Below are 17,932 nucleotides of genomic sequence, written 5' to 3' on the forward strand. Positions count from 1 at the left end.
AAATTGAAAGAGGGTAAGAGTGAGTTTGGAGGCACAAATTAAGATCATCACCCCAGCCCAGTCTGAGCTTTGTGACCAGTAAAGGTAAGTATGACATCTATATAAAATGTAAGCAAGTCTTGATGACTGGCCAGTGGTCACCAAATCTGGTATTTTAGATGCTTCAGTTTGATGGGATGAATGTCCAAGTAGTTTGGCCATTGGCCATCTTTTTTTTTTTTTTTTTTAGTTTAGTTTATTTATTGAGAGAGAGAGAGCACGCACAGGAGGGACAGAGAGAGAGAGAATCCTAAGCAGGCTTTGCACTGCCAGTGCTGAGCCGGATGTGAGGCTCCAACTTATGAACCGTGAGATCATGACCTGAGCTGAAACCAAGAGTCAGATGCTTAACCGGCCGAGCCACCCAGGTGACCCTGGCTATTGGCCATCTTTAAGTCACCACAAAGAGACACTTGAAACGTGGGCTTTGTAGCTTCAAAACCAAGTTATCATGGTGAGACCATATTTGTGGCTCTGCTCTTTCAAGGGACGTTCATCCCTGTCCCCCTACTGTCTCTGCTCTGAAGCCTAACCGCTGACCCATTCTTGGCATTCACTCCCACACCTCCAAAAGCAGGGACCACCCAGAACTCTTCCAAGAGCATGTTCACAGTGCTCCAATTTTCTGCCTTCCTTGGTAGCAGGGCCTTGCTGCTACGGCTCCAGATGATGAATGTATTCATGGTGGCAGGTGTATTGGATGAAACTAAAGAGATTGGAAAATTATGTAAAATGTTTGAGAATGTGCACGCTCGTGCTTTCATTTAATGGGCCCATTTTAAAAAGCCCCTGAACCCTGAAGCCAAGACAAAGTTTGATATCTCAGAGGCCGCATGTTTAAATATTTGCAATTGCAAAGAGCTTGATTCAGCGTGCTTTTATCCATTCTTGTCCCCTTCCTGGTTATGTCTCCTGCGTGCAGGCATTTTCCTATTCATTTCCTTCGTGATTTAAACGGTGATGGTTGCATCCACATAACAGTCTTTCATCCCAAGTCTTTTGGAGATATTATCCAGAGATAAGTGATGGTGTCTTCTCTTCATTTTACAGGTGGAGAAATTAAAACATGCATAAATTAGACTGAGTCAAGGTCGGGTTGGCAGCTTGTGGGTCTGAGTTTCCCTGTACCCTCTCTTTTTCTTTCTAAAAGCAGGGTTTCCTCACAACAGCCCTGTGACCTTTTGGGCAGGGTAATGCCATGTTGGGGGGCTGCCCTGAGCCTTGTAGGGGGGTCAAGCAGCATCCCTGGCCTCTGCCCACTCAATGCCAGTAGGCCTGCACACACCAGGAACCAGGAGTGACAGCCAAAAATGACTCCAGTCACTGTCAGATGTTCTGGGTAAGGCAGAGGGGGATGAATTTTGCCTCCTGTGGAGAACCATTGCCTTCCAGCAGAGTAATTTAAGGTCCTGGACACCAGAGATTGTGAGTTCATTGGTCTGAGGTGGGGCTGGGGCACAGGGTGTATTTTGTAAACCTTTCAAGTGTTTCTGATGTACTATCAGGGTTAAGAATGTCTGCTCCAGAATTCGAATCCCATCTAAGCCCAAGTAAACTTCCCCTGGTGATGTTATGAGGGGTGGGGGTCCGGGGGGGGGGGGTGGGGAGTGTGGTAAAGTAGGCCTGGGAACCAGAGGTCATTATCCTGAAAGCCTGTCGGGGAGCAACCAGGATATCAGAACTGCTTTTTTATTTTTATTATTGTTTTTTAACTTTGTACTTTGAAGTAATTATAGACTTCTAGGAAGTTGCAAAGGTAGTACGTAGGGTCAACAGAACTGTGTTTTGAACTGGCTGATGAGAATAATGGGGAGTCCAGAAGCCATGCCATGGGGAGAGGGCTGTGAGTAGTTCTGAAGGTGGAGAAGGCACCTCTGGAGGCCCCTCTGTTAATTAAGTATTGGGTGCTAGAGGGAACGTGCTCGTTCTGCAATACTCCCAGGACAGAGCAAGCCTGGGGTGGCTGTTAGGAGGCCGGTTTCAGTCCAAGGTGGACTGTGCTTCGGCGAAAGGTACAACGTTGAGAGGCGTGACCCCTCTATTCTTTGAGCTGTTGTGAGAGGCTGGATGGCTTTCTGTAGGGGCTGCCCTAGAACAGGGTTTCCCAGTCTTTGTCAAGTTGCTACAGCACACAGGGTAGCCGTGCCTGAGGGGCCAGCCCTGCCTGGTAAGCCTTAAGACCTCGCTTCAGGACATGAGTGACTTTGTCCCCTGTAAGTCACTGACAGCACACCAGGGTGCCAAGGGGACCCCATTTGGGAAGCCCAGCTCCAGAGAACATCATCGCTATGATCGGAAGGCTGTGTGCCAAGCGCCATATTTATTCTATTCTTGGTATTGTTCCCTTATGTGCTCCATGACCTCCTGCAGGACGTGCGTCATGGCCCTTGTGTGACTGTGAGATGCCACACCTTTCCCAGGGTCACCCTGGGCTAAAGGAGGAAGCCAGGATTCCTTTCCGGAGCCCGAGCTCTTAACTGCTCAGATGAGATGCCCCATAAAGTCCCCTTCACTTCTCCTGTCTTGAGTTCTTGGAACGATGTCCCAGCTGGCGCCCTTATAGATGTTCATTGGTGTCTTTGCCTGGTCAGGCTCCCCTAACCTGAGTCATCTTGCGAGAACATTTCCCAGCTCTGAGCCATCACTTCTCAGTCTGAGATCCCTGATTGTCACTGCTTCCTTTCAGGGTGTATTTCTTTCTTCTCTCATGTGACCAGTTGTCATTGTCCCCCAGCTTGGGGGCAGGGGACGCACTGTTTGCCTATGTGAGCCGATTGCCCTTTCTCTCGTCCCCAAAATGTAATTGAAAAGAGCCTTAATGGTTTCCAAATGATGATAGCTCCATAAACCAATTAAAAAGGCCTTAATAAAACTCTCTCAAGTTATTTTCCACAGCTGCAGACTATGCCCTTTGTTTTCTAATGATCCCAACAAGAAATGAGGGTGGTTTTTATTTTTCATGTGGTCTGGAACACCAGGAAGGCCCTCTTCCATCTGTTTAACTGCTCGCCCGGTTTTCTTTGCTTCCCAGACAATCCACGTTGCTATTGTCTGTGCCGGATATAACGCCAGCCGCGATGTCGTCACCTTGGTCAAGTCTGTCCTGTTTCACAGGTAAGCGCGGCCATTGTTCTCTGCGGGCTTGTGTGTGGGGCCGGGGCGCGTGGCTCATGCGTGTGATCCATCCGTGTCGCTGCCTGCCTGCACACTTCCTCTGGAGAGAGTTAAAGAAGGGCAGCATTTCTCATCAATCACCGAAGCTGCTGTGAAAATATGCTTTTTGTCTGAAACCCTGGGGAGATTATTGTGTTAATAATGTTTAACGGGAGCAGTTAGGTGCTGTCCCACAACGTTTAGGATTATAGCTCTTAGACCTAAAGGGACCTTCAAGGACACTTCAGATTTGAGACTTCCATTTCTTCATTGGCTTCCTCTCCCGACAGTCACCAGACCTCTCTGTTTACACATCCCTGTTGACAGGTTGTGTTATGGACTGAATTGTGTCCCCCTAAAACTTAACCTGCTGGAGCCCTAGCCCCTACTCCCCCAGAACGTGAGCTGTATTTGGAGATTGGCCTCTAAAGAGGTAATTCAGTTAAATTGAGGCAATATGAATGGACCCTAATCCAGTATGACTGGTGTCCTACTAAGAGGAGATTGGGAGACAGACTTATGCAGAGGGAAGACCCTGTGAGGACACATGGAGAAGACCCCCCCATGTACAAACCCAGGAGAGGGGCCTCAGGAGAAACCAGCCTTGCCAGCACCTTGATCTTGGACTTCCCGCTTCCAGACCCATAGAAAATAAGTTTATTTCGTTTAAGCACTCCCAGTCTGTGGTATTTTGTTATGGCAGCCCTAGTTAGCTCACAGAGGTTGCTTGCTGTATTCCAGTTGTAGCCTGTCCCATATCTGGGCATTTCTAACAATTGGAAAGTCCTGCCTTATATTAAACTGAAATTTTCTAACCCGTAGATAATGTGTGTGGGTCCTTGTGGATCCCCGTAGAACTAGCCACACAAAGGACAGGTTTCTCCTCCACCTGGAAGTGATTCTGCTTCTCCTAAGTCCTCTCTTATCCAACTTAAACTCCTGCCATTTGCTTCTACTTTTTTACAGGACTTTTCTTGTGTTTGTTTTTTTTTTTTCCACTATTTTGATTGATTGATAGATTGATAGACCTATTCAAGGTGTATCCAGAATTGAGTTTGTAGTTCTAGCCAGTATCCTTGGCTCTGTTCTAACATTCTTACCCAGGGTTTAGATAAAGCTTATTCATGGCTGTGGCCAAGATGCAGAAGGTTCTGGGCAGTGTGAATGATCACGAGAAGCTCTTAGATCTCACCTGAACAGAGATCAACGTCACGTTAATGCCCGACTCTAGCTGTCAGTGCTGAGGTCTGCATAATCTCCCTCCTGCACTTGGCCTCCCAGTCCCAAAAGATCCAGCCTCTCCAATGCCAGGTGATACTTTAAAAAGGCAAATCTGATTTCCTCAAACCTTTTCTTGGCTCCTCCTTGTGGACGGGAGAGAATTAAACCTCTTCACCGGGGTCTGTCTAGACCATCAGGACCTGATGTGATTCTGTCTCCTCCCCTTGCTGATACTTCACTCTCCAGAAACATTGACCTGCTTGAATTCCCACCCTCTCCCTGCCTGTTGTCTATTTGTCCATTTCTCACCTCCTCCAGCCTCTTCCTCCTCCCAGCCTGGCAAACTTCTTATCCTTCTTTTTCTTTTTCTTTTAAAAAAAAATTTTTTTTAACATTTACTTAATTTTGAGAGAGAGACAGAGAGAGAGAGAGAGAGAGAGATCAGGAGAGGAGCAGAGAGAGGGAAACACAGAATCTGAAGAAGGCTCCAGGCTCTGAACTGTTGGCACAGAGCTCAATGCGGGGCCCGAACTCATGAACCATGAGATCGTGACCTGAGCTGAAGTCGGCCACTTTAACCAACCTAGCCACCCAGGTGCCCCTCCTTATCCTTCTAACAAGAGGCCCACCTGTACCTGTTAGTCTGGGCTGGGGCTCCCCTTCTCCCAGCCCATAATACCCTGTGCATCTTTCTGTTACTGGACTTAGTACATTGTATTTTATTTCTGTATTCATGTTGTCTTTTGTAGTCGAATATGGGACTTCTGGGGACAGCAACCATGCCTTATATTTCTGTATTCTCAGTATCTTAGCAAAGGACTTCACATGTATTAGGTGCTCCATGAATGTTTACTGGTTTAACAAGTGAATCTGGGGAACTTCATTAATAAATAACCTGAAGATAAATTTATTCAACCAGTTAACTAATAGATCCAGCTCAGACCTGGTTCAGCTACACATTCATGCCACTCTACAGCTGAGTGATTTTCAGCAGGTCATTTTAACCCTTTAGACTTTCATGCTTAGGTTACTTACCTTTTGCTGTGAATCAGTTCACCCCGATATTTATTAGATTGAAGACAAAATTTATTAGCTCAACTGTTTAAACTGAACTCACCTGGGCGGGTCTTTTGGTGGGTGCCCTGATGTGCCTGTAGTCAGGTAGCAGGCCCACAAAATGTCAGATTCCCTGATCTGCACCCAGGAGCAGGAGATTCCCTGCCTTCCTCCCTGCTCAGTCCCTGCCCTGGAGTGGGGAAGGGGGAGCACTGGGTAACCAACAAGTAGAGAATGCGGTCGGCTGATGGGAGGGGCTCTCCGTTCCCTCCTCTTACCTCTGCCAGGTTGGTATTGGGATTTCAGTTGCTCCTCTCAGGAGGAAATGGGAATACCAAATAAAGATACCAATAAAGCCCCAAGTGGGGCTCCACCTCATGTCTTCTGACTTAAAGTGAGATACCGTTTCTACACCACCATCACTCCTGTGCGTTGTTTGAGACTCCTTGTGGTTCTTCATCCTTCATCTGCTTGAAACCGGGCATTTTGTCCCATAAGCACTGAATTAGATGAGTGGTTCTCAGCCTTTTTGTGTTGGTTTCTTGTCACCAGTAAAAAACTTGGGTCCCTCCCTGATTGGGGGGAAAAGCCCCCCTGTTAAGAGAAGAGTATTCGCATGATTACAGACAGTCAAATGTGCTGCCTCTCAATTATGGCTCATGTTAAAGCCATAAAAATGTTTTGTGTTGCTGGGTGTAAATATTATCGCTGTTGCTTCGCTACAAATCAAATAATTCCAGTAGTTGCCGAACAGCTTCGCTACAAATCAAATAATTCCAGTAGTTGCCGAAACCCTAAGGAATCCCATTGAGTGTAAACTTTTACTCCTACAGTAACTGCGCAGCACAAAGATGTTACATTTAAAAATAGCAATAGATTTATAATTGGCTGCCAATGGCATGCCGTGCTTTGGTGGCGGCCTGGGGATTTGAGAAGAAAGCAAATTCTTAGTATGCGTTAGGAAAATTCTGCACCCCACGTCAGTGAGGACTTGATCTTCACCCAGATGACCACTTAAATCCCTCCCATCCTTGAAATTCTACAAATGAGAATGTCTGTGGATTGATGTGCTGGTGATAATGACTGAAGATACCAAGACAAAAGGACTTTTGAAAGACTTTCAGCTCAGAAAGTCCAGCTATAAATAGCTTCACTGCTTCCGAAGCACGTTATGGGGATTAACCAATACATGGTTATAAAATACTTTGGCAAATGAAGTACCTTTCTAGTGTTAATAATAATGTAATAATAGTGGTGTAGGATGCTTCTTTTGGCTTTCTCTGTTAATTACAGCAATTAGATTTATTTTCCAGACAAGACTTTCAGCAAATTTTCATTTAAGGCTTGCTTTGTTACATCAAATCAATTTTACTTCTGCAGTATGCCTGGTGACAGTTGACATAGTAGACTTTAAAAGAGAGTAAAAGAGTGATATAGGCACTCCTATATACTCCTACCAGAACCAGAAATTGCTATAACCTTTTTGGAAAGAAATTTTATGGTGTTATGCCCAAGACCTTGACCCTATATGACGACTTCAGAGACTCTGTCTTAAGAGGATAATCCTGGGCGGCCTGGATGACTCAATTGGTTAAGCATCCAACTCTTGATCTCAGCTCAAGTCATGATCTTACAGTTCATGAGTTCGAGCCCTGCATCGGGCTCTGCTCTGACAGCACAGAGCTTGCTTGGGATTCTCTCTCCCTCTCTCTCTTTCCCTCCTTACCTCCCTCTCAAAAATAAATATTTAAGGGGCACCTGGGTGTCTCAGTCAGTTGAGTGTCTGACTTCGGCTTAGGTCATGATCTCACAGTTTGTGAGTTTGAGCCCCGCATCAGGCTCTGTGCTGACAGCTCAGAGCCTGGAGCCTGCTTCAGATTCTGTCTCTGTCTCTGTCTCTGTCTCTGTCTCTCTCTCTCTCTCTTTTTCAAAAATAAACATTTAAAAAAATCAAAATATTTAAGAAATCTTTTTTTTTTAAAAAAAGGATAATCCTGATTATAGAAAACACTTTTATGACATACTGCTTATAATGATAAAAATTTGAATCATACTGGGGTGCTTGGGTGGCTTAGTTAAGCATCCAACCTCGGCTCAGGTCATGATCTCACAATTTGTGAGTTCGAGCCTTGCGTTGGGCTCTGTGCTGACAGCTCAGAGCCTGGAGCCTGCTTCAGATTCTGTGCTCCTCTCTCTGCTCCTCCCCCACTCACGCTCTGTCTCTGTCTCTCTCTCAAAAATAACTAAACACTAAATCTTTTTTTTAATTTGAATCATTCTTAAAAACAATAAGACTAAATAGTGGATCGCTCTTTTATATAGTAACCCATGTTCTCAGTTGGTGGACAAATTGTATTTTATGATATAAAATAAGTGATAAGACAGTTCAAAACATGTGCATAATATCATTCTGCGGTATAAATACAAGCACATATGTGTCACATGTGTGCAGATGTGCACAAATATTCTCAAAACACTGGTAGGAGAAAGAGTAGCAGAGACTTTGTTTAAAAATGGCATTTTTCATGTGTTTGGAGAGGTAGAAATAAAGGTGATATTGTTTTTGTTTTCTCTTTACGTGTATTTTGGGTCATCTCATTGTGCAAAGAAAAAAGGTGGATGAGAAAGAATGAATACAAAATACATGTGAACAAGGGTTTATCTCATAGAGAATAGCACAATATGTGTCCATGGAAGGGCTTTTAAAGGAAATTGGGGGCCTGTAACTCCAATCCCATTTGCAAATAAACTGGGAAGTGTAGCTGTTCTTCAAGGAAGCTAAGCTTTTAGTGAGCAGAGCGGGGGGGAAAAAAAATTACTTAGTAGCTAAGTGTTTACCTCCTGGGCAGGAAGGTGGGCCAGCTTGTAAAAATTTAATATTTGTTTGCTGGAATGATCTACTGATTCTTACACTGTATAGTCCTGTTGGCAGGAAGAAGCTGGGTGATTTCCCTTACTTTGCATATCAAGCAGCTGGATTTTTGTTTTTGTTTTGTTTTTTGTTTTTTTTTTTAACTTCACTCGTGCCCCTGAAGAACATGGAGGGTAAAACAGCCTATTTGTGCCAAGTATCCGTCTCTAATTGTGTTATTGCTTATTCAGGCTTAAGCTTATTATACAAGTAGAGTCTAGCTTGTGAAGGGAAGAACATAGGATTTGAATAAAACAAACAAACAGAAGTAGGTTCTGATTTTGGTCTTGCCATCTATGAGCCAGGTGACCCTAGTGAAGTCTCTGTACTTAGAGCTTTGGCTTGTTCTGTAACCTTTCTTACAGCCCTGCTTGACTGTCAACAGAGATAATCTATGTGAAACACTTCTGTATTTTTTTTTTTTTTTTTTTGAGAGACAGAGAGAGAGAGCATGGGAGCTGGGGAGAGGGACAGAACGGGAGAGAGGGAGAACCCTAAGCTCAGATGGAGCCTGGCATGGGGCTCGATCCCACGACACTGGGATCATGACTTGAGCTGAAATCAAGAGATGGGCACTTAACCACTGAGCCACTCAGGCACCCCTGTATTCTGTTTATTGAACAAATATAAATGTAGCTCTCACTCTATATCAGGCTCTGCTCTAAGTGTTTTTCAGATATTAATGCATTTAATGTTCCTGTGACTCCAGGAGGTGGGTACTGTTATCACCCCTTTTAGAGATGAGGAAGCTGAGAATTCATGTTAAGTCCTAGCTCAGAGTCGCAGGATGCTCAGATATGGGTTGGTACCCAGTCAGTCTAGCTTCAGAGTCTGAGCCCTCAACTGGGGTGGCGGGGGGGGGGGGGGGGGTTACTATTTTGAATATCATTACTCTTTCTGTTTTTAATCATCATTTTGGGTGACCTTGTGGACATTGTTATTGCTACTATGATCTCTGTAATCACCCTTTCATCCCTCCACTGAAGTATGTATTTTTGAGGTGCTGAGTATAAAATAAATAGTGGTTTTAAAGGCTTGGACATTAGTGTTCTTGTAAAACTTAAGAAAAAAGCACGGAGGAAAGGAAGTGGTAACTGTGAGGTGATGGTTAACTTAATTAGCTTGATTGTGGTGATTATTTCACATTCCACACATATGTAAAAACATCACCTTAAACGTTCGTAATATATTTAATGTATACCTTAAATATATACAGTTTTTGTCAACTCGACCTCAGTAAACCTAGGGAAAAGGGAAAGTGCTATGGTCATGTGATATCTTCGAACGGGTAGGATACCTATGCTATTTGGTCATGCACGTACATGTGCCAAAGAAAAGTGATATGTGTAGTTCAGATACCAGGCATCACATAGGCCATTGTATTTGACCTTCATCCCAACCCGGTACAGTAGATGCCACTGTCCCCACAAATGGATGAGGAAACTGGGGCTCACAGAGGTTAAATAGCTTGTTCAAGGTCACAGGTGAGTAAATGATGCTCCTGGGATTCTAACCTTGGTTGTGCCAAAGCCTGGAATCCATGAGGCCTTTTTGTTTGTTTGTTTTTGGAAAGTTGCTCTGTATTTTTCCCACGGAGAGCTCTTCTGATGTGATGCTGACTTGTCCTTGAACCCTCCCACATGATCAGTGCTACCTCTCTTCCTTCTAACTGGGAACGCACACCGAGAAGCCCTCATTCTGGCGGCTGTGTTTTTCTGCAATAAGTTGTATTAAATCTCCAAGTGTCACAGATTCACTGAGCATTGGAGCCGCTGTCACAGGCTCTTTCTTTTTCTAAAAATTGCCATTCCATTGTAAACTTAATAATTAAGGATTATTTCAGCTCAGATGTCCCTGTGTATTTTAATAAAAGCAGACCCTAGATTGCCTTGTAGGGGCTGTGGCACATTCCTGACAAGATAAGAAAGGAAAGGCAGGGAGAAAGCTGGGGTTTAATCATCTTTGCTCTTTGTATTACCATATTTACGGCATCCCAACCTGGACCAGGGGAGCAGTTAAGGAAATCAGAGGCGGCAGGAGCATTGCTCATTATAAGCGAAGTCCGCAGGCTCTGCTGAAGATAAAACATGCACTTGCTTCTTTCTTTGTTGTCAAAGCGTGATCTGGTCTGAATATAGACCAGACTTAACGTCTGTGTCATTCAGGCCTCCAGCAAGCTACATGGGACCCGTTCTATATTAAGATATTCTGGCCTGTTCACATAGAAGCCTTTTCTCATGGGCTCAAAGCAATGCTCCCCAAATGCATATATAATTGGCGGCTGGTATAAAAGACTGTTTTAGATGTTGTACAGAAATAAAATTAAATAACAATGAATCATCTATCGAGGAAATTATCTTTGTGTGTGTGTGCGTGTGAATAGTAAGAAATTCTGGATAAGTGCTTATCCTTCCCTTGGTAAAGTTCTGTTGGTGTGAATGTGTCGTTAACATCTGTCTAACTCTTGCTAATCTCCCACTGAACAAAAGAGAATAGGTGGCAGGCTCTCGGCCTTTGGCTGATTTTGGAATTTGAAGGTGCTGTATCATTAAAACTATTCCTTGGGGCCCCCCGGGTGGCTCAGTCGGTTAAGTGTCCCACTTGGGCTCAGATCACGATCTCCTGGTTCATGGGTTCGAGCCCTGCGTCGGGCTCTGTGCTGACAGCTCAGAGCCTGGAGCCTGCTTCAGATTCTGTGTGTGTCTCTCTCTGCCCCTCCCCCGCGTGTGCTCCGTCTCTGTGTCTCTCAAAAACAAACATTAAACACACACACATACACACAACGAGTTCACGCCTTCCTGAGCTAGGAACTGAAAGTAAAGTAAGACTCAGAAGTCACACCTGGAGATTGAAATGCCACCTTTAGTGCAGTTTGCTCTGGGCTGTGGGATGTTCTTTCAAATGTGGGCACAATTGGGCTCTTTTTTGTCCCAACCAGTTGAGTTTCCTTCCCAGTCAGAGGCTGGCCTTCCCCATGTGGTGGACCGTTTATTGTACAACACGGCTCCCTGAGGAAGGAAGCCAGAGACCGCCGAGCGGACCGGGTCTACTTTCCTCCCCCAAACCCACAGGTCACATCCCATCACAAGCAAATGAATAAGTATTGGGATTTGATTCACATACTATAGCGTTCACTCCTTAAATGTGTACAGCCTGCTTGTTGGTTTTTAATATTCAGAGTTGTCCATCCATCGCTGCTTCCTAATATTAGACCATTTCTATACCCTCAGAAGCCCTTGTACCCATGTAGAGTCTTGCCCTGTTTCCCCTTCTTCCATCCCCCAGCGGCCACTTGCCTTTCTGTTCCCGTGGATGTGTTTGTTCTGGACATTTTGTAGAAATGGGACCTTCTACTATTTAGTCTTTCGTGAGTGGCTTGTTTCCCTTGGCATCATGTTTCCATCCGTGTTGTGGCCTCTGTCTGTGCTTTATTGCGCTTCATTGCCAGTAACATTCCACTGCGTGGCTCAAGCACGTTTTGTTAGTCCGTTCATCACTTGGTGGCCATCAAGGTTGTTTCCGCTTCGTGACTGTTACGGATCATGCTACTACAAAGGTTTGTGTGCATGCTTTTGTGTGAACACGGGTTTTGTGTATAACTAGGAGTAGGACTGCTGTGGAGCTCAGTGGTGGTAACTTTTTATGCTTAATATTTAGAGAAACTCCAAGAACCTGTGTCCAAAGCAGCTACACCATCTCTCACTAACATCATCTCTCTACTAACAAATGAGGGCTCCAGTCTCCCCACATCCTCACCGACGCTTGTTATTGTCCTTTTTTTTTCATTATTATTGTTTGAGCCATGTTAGTGGCTGTGAACTGGTATTTTGTGGTTTTGATTGCCATCTCCTGGTGACTGACGATGTGGAGTATCTTTCCTTGTGCTCGTTGGCCATCGTATCTCCTCTGTGAGAAATAGCTGTTCAGATCCTTCACTCAGTTTTTGATCAGCTTGCTTAGTGTTTGAGTTGTAGAAGATCTTTATATATTATGACTACAGGTCCTTTATGAAAAGCTTTGCAAATTTTTACTCCCATTCTGAGATTATCTTTTCTAGTTTCTTGATGGTGTCCTGTGAAACACAGATGTTTTAAATTCTGACGAAAACCAGTTCATTTTTTCTTTTGTTGATTGTGCTTTGGATTTTGTGTCAAAGAAACCATTCCCTGGAACGCCTGGGTGGCTCAGTCTGTTAAGCATCCAGCTCTTGATTTTGGCTCAGGTCAAGATCTTGTGATTTGCAACATTGAGCCCCAATCCAATCCTGCTTGGGATTCTCTCTCTCTCCCTCTGTCACTGCCCCTCCCCTGCTTGCGCTCTGTCTCTGTCTCTCAAAATAAATAAATAAACATGACGGGCACCTGGGTGGCTCAGTCGAGTGGGCATCCGACTTCGGCTCAGGTCATGATCTCACAGTTTGTGAGTTCAAGCCCCGCATTGGGCTCTGTGCTGAGAGTTCAGAGCCTGGAGCCTGCTTCAGATTCTGTGTCTCCCTCTCTCTCTGCTCCTCTCCTGCTCATGCTCTCTCTCTGTCTCAAAAATAAATAAAAACATAAAAAAAATTTAAAAATAAATAAATAAACATGAAAACAAAATTAAAAAAAGAAAAAGAAAGCATTCTATAACCCAATGCTAAAAGATTTACTCCATCATTTTCTTATAAGTGCCTCTACTTGTAACATCCAGGTAACTGTGTCAAACCGTGAGAACATTTGGATCTCTTTGGTAATTATTGTCTGTTTATTTATTCTTTCAATAAACAGGTACTGGATGTTACATCTACGGGGCTATTGAAACTCTGAGGATAAGATTATTCACAAAATACAATCCCAGTGCCTAGACTCCATCTAGCAGGAAACAGAGAAGTGAGTGTCAGTAGATTATTGCGGTCACATGTGTTTTGAGCCCCGGCGTCCATGAGAAGCACAAAGGAGGGCATCTGATCTAGTGGAATAGCTTCCCCGGAGCAGTGGTGCTGAAACTTGACCACAGAAGGCTAGAAGCGCAGGTAGGGAGGGAACATGAACGTGGTTAAGGAAGAGAGACAGCAAGCACACAAGCCTGCAGGAAAATGTGATTAATCTGTACCCACAACTAGGCACTCGCTTAGCACTGGGTTTGTACAGAGAGAAAATGAGGGCGGTGTGTTGTGAAATAGCGAAACTCCACCCTACACAGCTCACATTCTAGTGGTGGGCAGGAGGTAGACCTGAAGATGAATGTAGAGATTTCCAGTGCTAAGCAGTGCTAGGAAGATGGGGCGCTTGGGTGGCTCAGTCGGTTAGGCATCCTGCTTCAGTTCAGGCTGTGATCTCACAGTTTGTGAGTTCGAGCCCCTCATCGGGCTCTGTGCTGACAGCTCGGAGCCTGGAACATGCTTGGGATTCTGTGTCACCCTCTCTCCCTGCCGCTCCCCTGCTCATACTTTGTCTCTCTGTCTCTCAAAAATAAAACCTTAAAAAAATTTTTTAAACAATAAAAATAAAAAGAAGTGCTAGGAAGAAGCAATGTGGTGGAGAGCCATAGGGGAGGGAGGGGGCACTTTGGAGGGAATGGCCATGAAGGGCCTCCCTGAGCAGGTCACTCTTTATTCCTGAAGAGGGAGAGGAATTGGTCACATGCAGGTCTGGGGAAGAGAATGATTGGAATGCAGGTTTGAGGAGGGAGTAGGAAGACGTGAGCTTGGAGAGGTGGACAGGGTGAGATTATCAAAGGTCCTGCTAGCTCCAAGCAGGAGGCTGGACGCGACTCATCGTACAGTGAGCAGGGGGTTGTGTGATCATTTTGGAGGGAGTTGAGGGCTTACAGGACAGAGGATCTGTTGGAGGGAACCAGCACAGAGACCCTATGAGAGAAGGGGTGAATATATTGATGAGATCTCACCAAAGAGCAGAAAGGCTAATAAATGCTAATGTGTGTTAAGTCCTTACTCCTTGTGGGTCACTGTTCTAAGTGTTTCATACATTTTAAGTCAATCTGATAATAACAACCTAAGAAGCTGAGACTCTAAGACTAAGTGGCTTGCTCAACTTCATATCATTACTTTGTGACAAACCATGATAAGAAGCAGCCAGGCAATTTGGCTGTAGAGATCTGGCTCCTGACCACTGGGCTGAGCTGCCTCTCAGGGCATGGAATTGATAGGGGGAGGGGGTGTGGGAGATGGGCCGGGAAGGAGCCCAAGCAGTACTCCCACGTTGAATGATGTGCCTTTAACCCCGGCAGGGAATCCCGGAAGACAGACATGTATAAGAGGCCCCTATTTAATATGCCCGGTGTCGTTCTGAGAGCTAGCTGCACCATGGATTACAGCCAAATGTCTGTCCTCATGGAGCTTACATTCTTGAGGGAAGACGGGTACTGAACAGTCTACAAAACTCGTAGTAACCTGGTATTAGGAGGGTTGTAATTAGGCCATCTTGATTCTGAGTGGTCTGTGGGCATGAAGGTGGGACCGTCTAGTTGATGGTTGGATTTATAGATTAAAGCTCAAGGGAAACATTCTGGTTTACACAGAAACTTGAAACAAAGAGGTCTGGGCAGTGTTTTCACATGCTTGTCCTGTGGCTGCCGAGAGGTGCAGTTGACAGGACCCACATTCTCACGGTGGTGTGGAAGGCGGAGCTCAGTAGAGCCTTTCCAGGCATTCTGCCTCCAGGGAGTGAGACCAAGCTGCTGGTGAGCTGCGTTGGATCGCGGAGATCGTCAGCAAAATGCCAGGTCCTCCATGGTCCCCAGTCCAGGGGACCCTTGTGTGCCCTCTGATTAAACATTTTCATAGTCTTCTAATGAGGCACATGGACCCCTTTGGCCAAGCAAACAGCTAGTTTTGCCCTAAAGATGAGCTAAGTGTCTCTCTGGATTGATTCTTCGTTCTGGGGAGATACTTGCAATAGACCAGAGTGAGAGCTTGTAAGGGGAAGGCCTCACACAAGCGCTCTCTGTGCCCTCTGTGGGCCTATTGCTCTTTCCATGCTGGTGCATCCTCTGCTCTGTTGCCAGATTAACGTCCCGAATTACAGCTTTGATCTCCTTCCTGCTCGGCACCCAAGTCTTGTCTGGGTCTCTTTCTCTTAGAGAATGAAAGTCATGGATCTTAAGAGGTCACACACGCTGGCTCAGCCTTCCGTTAGGACTTTAATTTTTTCTTTTTATCCTCCCTATTCCTGGCATGCAGGACGTGTCCACCAAATGCAGCAGTGTGGTCAACCCAGATAAAACTGTTGTTCCGTCATAGACATGCTGTGTACTTCCCTGCCTCTGTCCCTTTCCTGATTCTGTCACCCCTGCAGAACGCCTTCATCCTCCCATCTTTTCTTACCTGAATGTCTGGTTTAACAGCCACGCAGTCCATGCAAACATCCTAGATTCTCCACCATGGAGAAGTAGCCTCTTCCACTCCTGTAGCTTTTCTGTGTCTCCTTGCAGAGCCATCCCGTACAGTTGCACAGTTGCTCACCACCCAACTCTAAGGGTACCCTTCACTTACTGTCCGTTCAAATGTCTCCCCGGGAGGTGTGCAGTTCCCAAACTTAGCAGTTGTGTGAGGTAGCCCCGTGTTCCGGCCCACCCGTGTTCCAATGTTTATTTAGTTATCTGTGTCCTCTCTGTCTCTGTTTCTGCCAGCCTGATAGCTTCCCGAAGAGAGGAGAGTTCCAGTTCCTGAGTCACCTAAATCCCCGTTATGCCTCACTTGTACTTACTGCTTGACAGCTCTTTGTTGCATGTTTATTCATTCAACTCATTTTGGGGTTTATGGATGGAGGAACTTATTGAAATTACTTCATTTGAAAAGTGATGTAAAGCAGTAGAGAAAATAAGTTCCCCGAGTTAACACTGGTAATGGTGGCCCCATCCACTCAGGGTGTTATAACAAAATACCACAGACGGGGTAGGGCTCATAGACAACAGATGTTGGTTCCTCTCAGTCCTGGAGGCTGGGAATCCAGGGTCAGGCACCAGCGTGGTCTGGCTCTGGGGGGAGCCTGCCTTCCTGCTTTTCGGTTACACGTTGCTGATTTCTGTCTGCATCCTATGATGGAAGGAGAGGGGGAGCTCTCTGGGGCCTCTTTTCTAAGGGCGCTAATCCCTTTCAGTGGGACTCTACCCTCACCTGCTTTGGGAGTAGGGCCCAAAGGCCCCACGTCTTGACACCTTCACCTTAGGGGCTAGGGTTTGACATAGGAATTTGAGCAGGCAGGGCACCAACATTCAGACCATACCAGGGGTTAACATACGTTGAAATCTTACACACCAGGCACTTTGCTAAACACCTTATATATACATTATGCTGGGTCACGTGGGTGACTCAGTCAGTTAAGCATCCGACTTCAGCTCAGGTCACCATCTTGTGGTTCATGAGTTTGAACCCCGTGTCAGGCTCTGTGCTGACAGCTCAGAGCCTGGAGCTTGCTGCGGATTCTTCGTTTCCCTCTCTCTGCCCCTCCCCCACTCATTCTCTCTCCCTCTCCCTCTCTCTCTCTCTCTCTCTCTGTCTCAAAAATAAATAAACATTAAAAAAATTATATACATTATGTCACTTAGTCTGCACAGTGTGGTATTGTTTACTTACCATTACCATTCTTGATTTGGAGATGAATAGATTGATGCCTAGAAAGATGAAGTGATGTGCTTCTGGGCCTTCAGTTAGCAGTTCGTGCAGCCAGGGCTCCACTCCAGACATTCTGGAGCAGAGCCCCCAGCTCCGAAGCACTGATGTAGACTGCCATTGACTGTTGTTACCATTCTTACGGTAAAGTTAATGGTGGCCTAGAAGGAGGGACGTTGGCTTTCTTTTCCTGTTGCACAAGTGTTTGTTGAGCCCCTGTTATGTGCCAGGCTTTCTGCAGGGCACTGAAGATGGAGGTGAAAACATGGTTTCTGTCCTTGGGGGCCTCGTAGTAGAGACAAGGAGCCACATGTTTGAATAAGTATCGTAGTGCCGTGCTAGGAATGTTAGTCATGTTTTTCGTATGAGATGCCAGGTTAGCAGGAAAAAGGACGAGGGAGGGCTTATAGGAGGTGTCCTGGAGGAAATGACTTAAAAAGGGAAGTTTGAAGGATGAACAGGAATTCGTGGGACCTCTAAGTAGGGGCGAGTATTCCCTGGAGAGCAAGCTGCACATGGAGATACAGATGTGTGGACAGCGTGATCGTGTTGGAACAAACATATGTAGGTTGGTCTGTTTGGTGTTGCCATTTGGTGTCTAAAATTACGCCGTTCCTCTATTGTGGATACAAATGCAAACTGACAGTTACAAAGGCTTACCTTTATCCATTCTGGATGCATAAGTCTCCGTTGTGGCTCCTGTGGGTGGAAGGGTGGCCGTGCCAACACTGAGGGCTAAATGGACCCATGTGTCTTCCCAGTGACTCTGATGAGCTGCCTCTCACTTAGCTTTCAGGCAAGTCACTGGCTGATAAACATGCCCCCGCCACTGGCATCAGTCCTCCCTCGGGCCACCTGGTAGCTTCTTATGGGGAAGCTTCTTAGGGCTTCCAGGGAATGTTGTAGGGCAGGTGTGCCCCTTCCCCTTGACTATAGGTAGCTTA

General features: G+C 45.6%; 1 protein-coding gene across 3 annotated transcripts in view; it reads left to right on the plus strand.

The window, feature by feature from the left end:
- LARGE1 (LARGE xylosyl- and glucuronyltransferase 1) overlaps positions 1 to 17,932 on the plus strand; it is a 540,881-nt gene that overhangs the window by 258,449 nt on the left and 264,500 nt on the right. For all 3 annotated transcript variants that reach the window (XM_019446719.2, XM_019446720.2, XM_053895955.1), the window contains one exon: positions 3,071 to 3,153. In XM_019446719.2, coding sequence (XP_019302264.2) covers positions 3,071 to 3,153 — 83 coding nt within the window. The remainder of the gene's footprint in view (positions 1 to 3,070; positions 3,154 to 17,932) is intronic.

This window comes from Panthera pardus, unplaced genomic scaffold (genome assembly GCF_024362965.1).
Source record: "Panthera pardus isolate Hobbes unplaced genomic scaffold, ASM2436296v1 HiC_scaffold_6, whole genome shotgun sequence".
In the NCBI taxonomy this organism is placed as follows: Eukaryota; Metazoa; Chordata; class Mammalia; order Carnivora; family Felidae; genus Panthera; species Panthera pardus.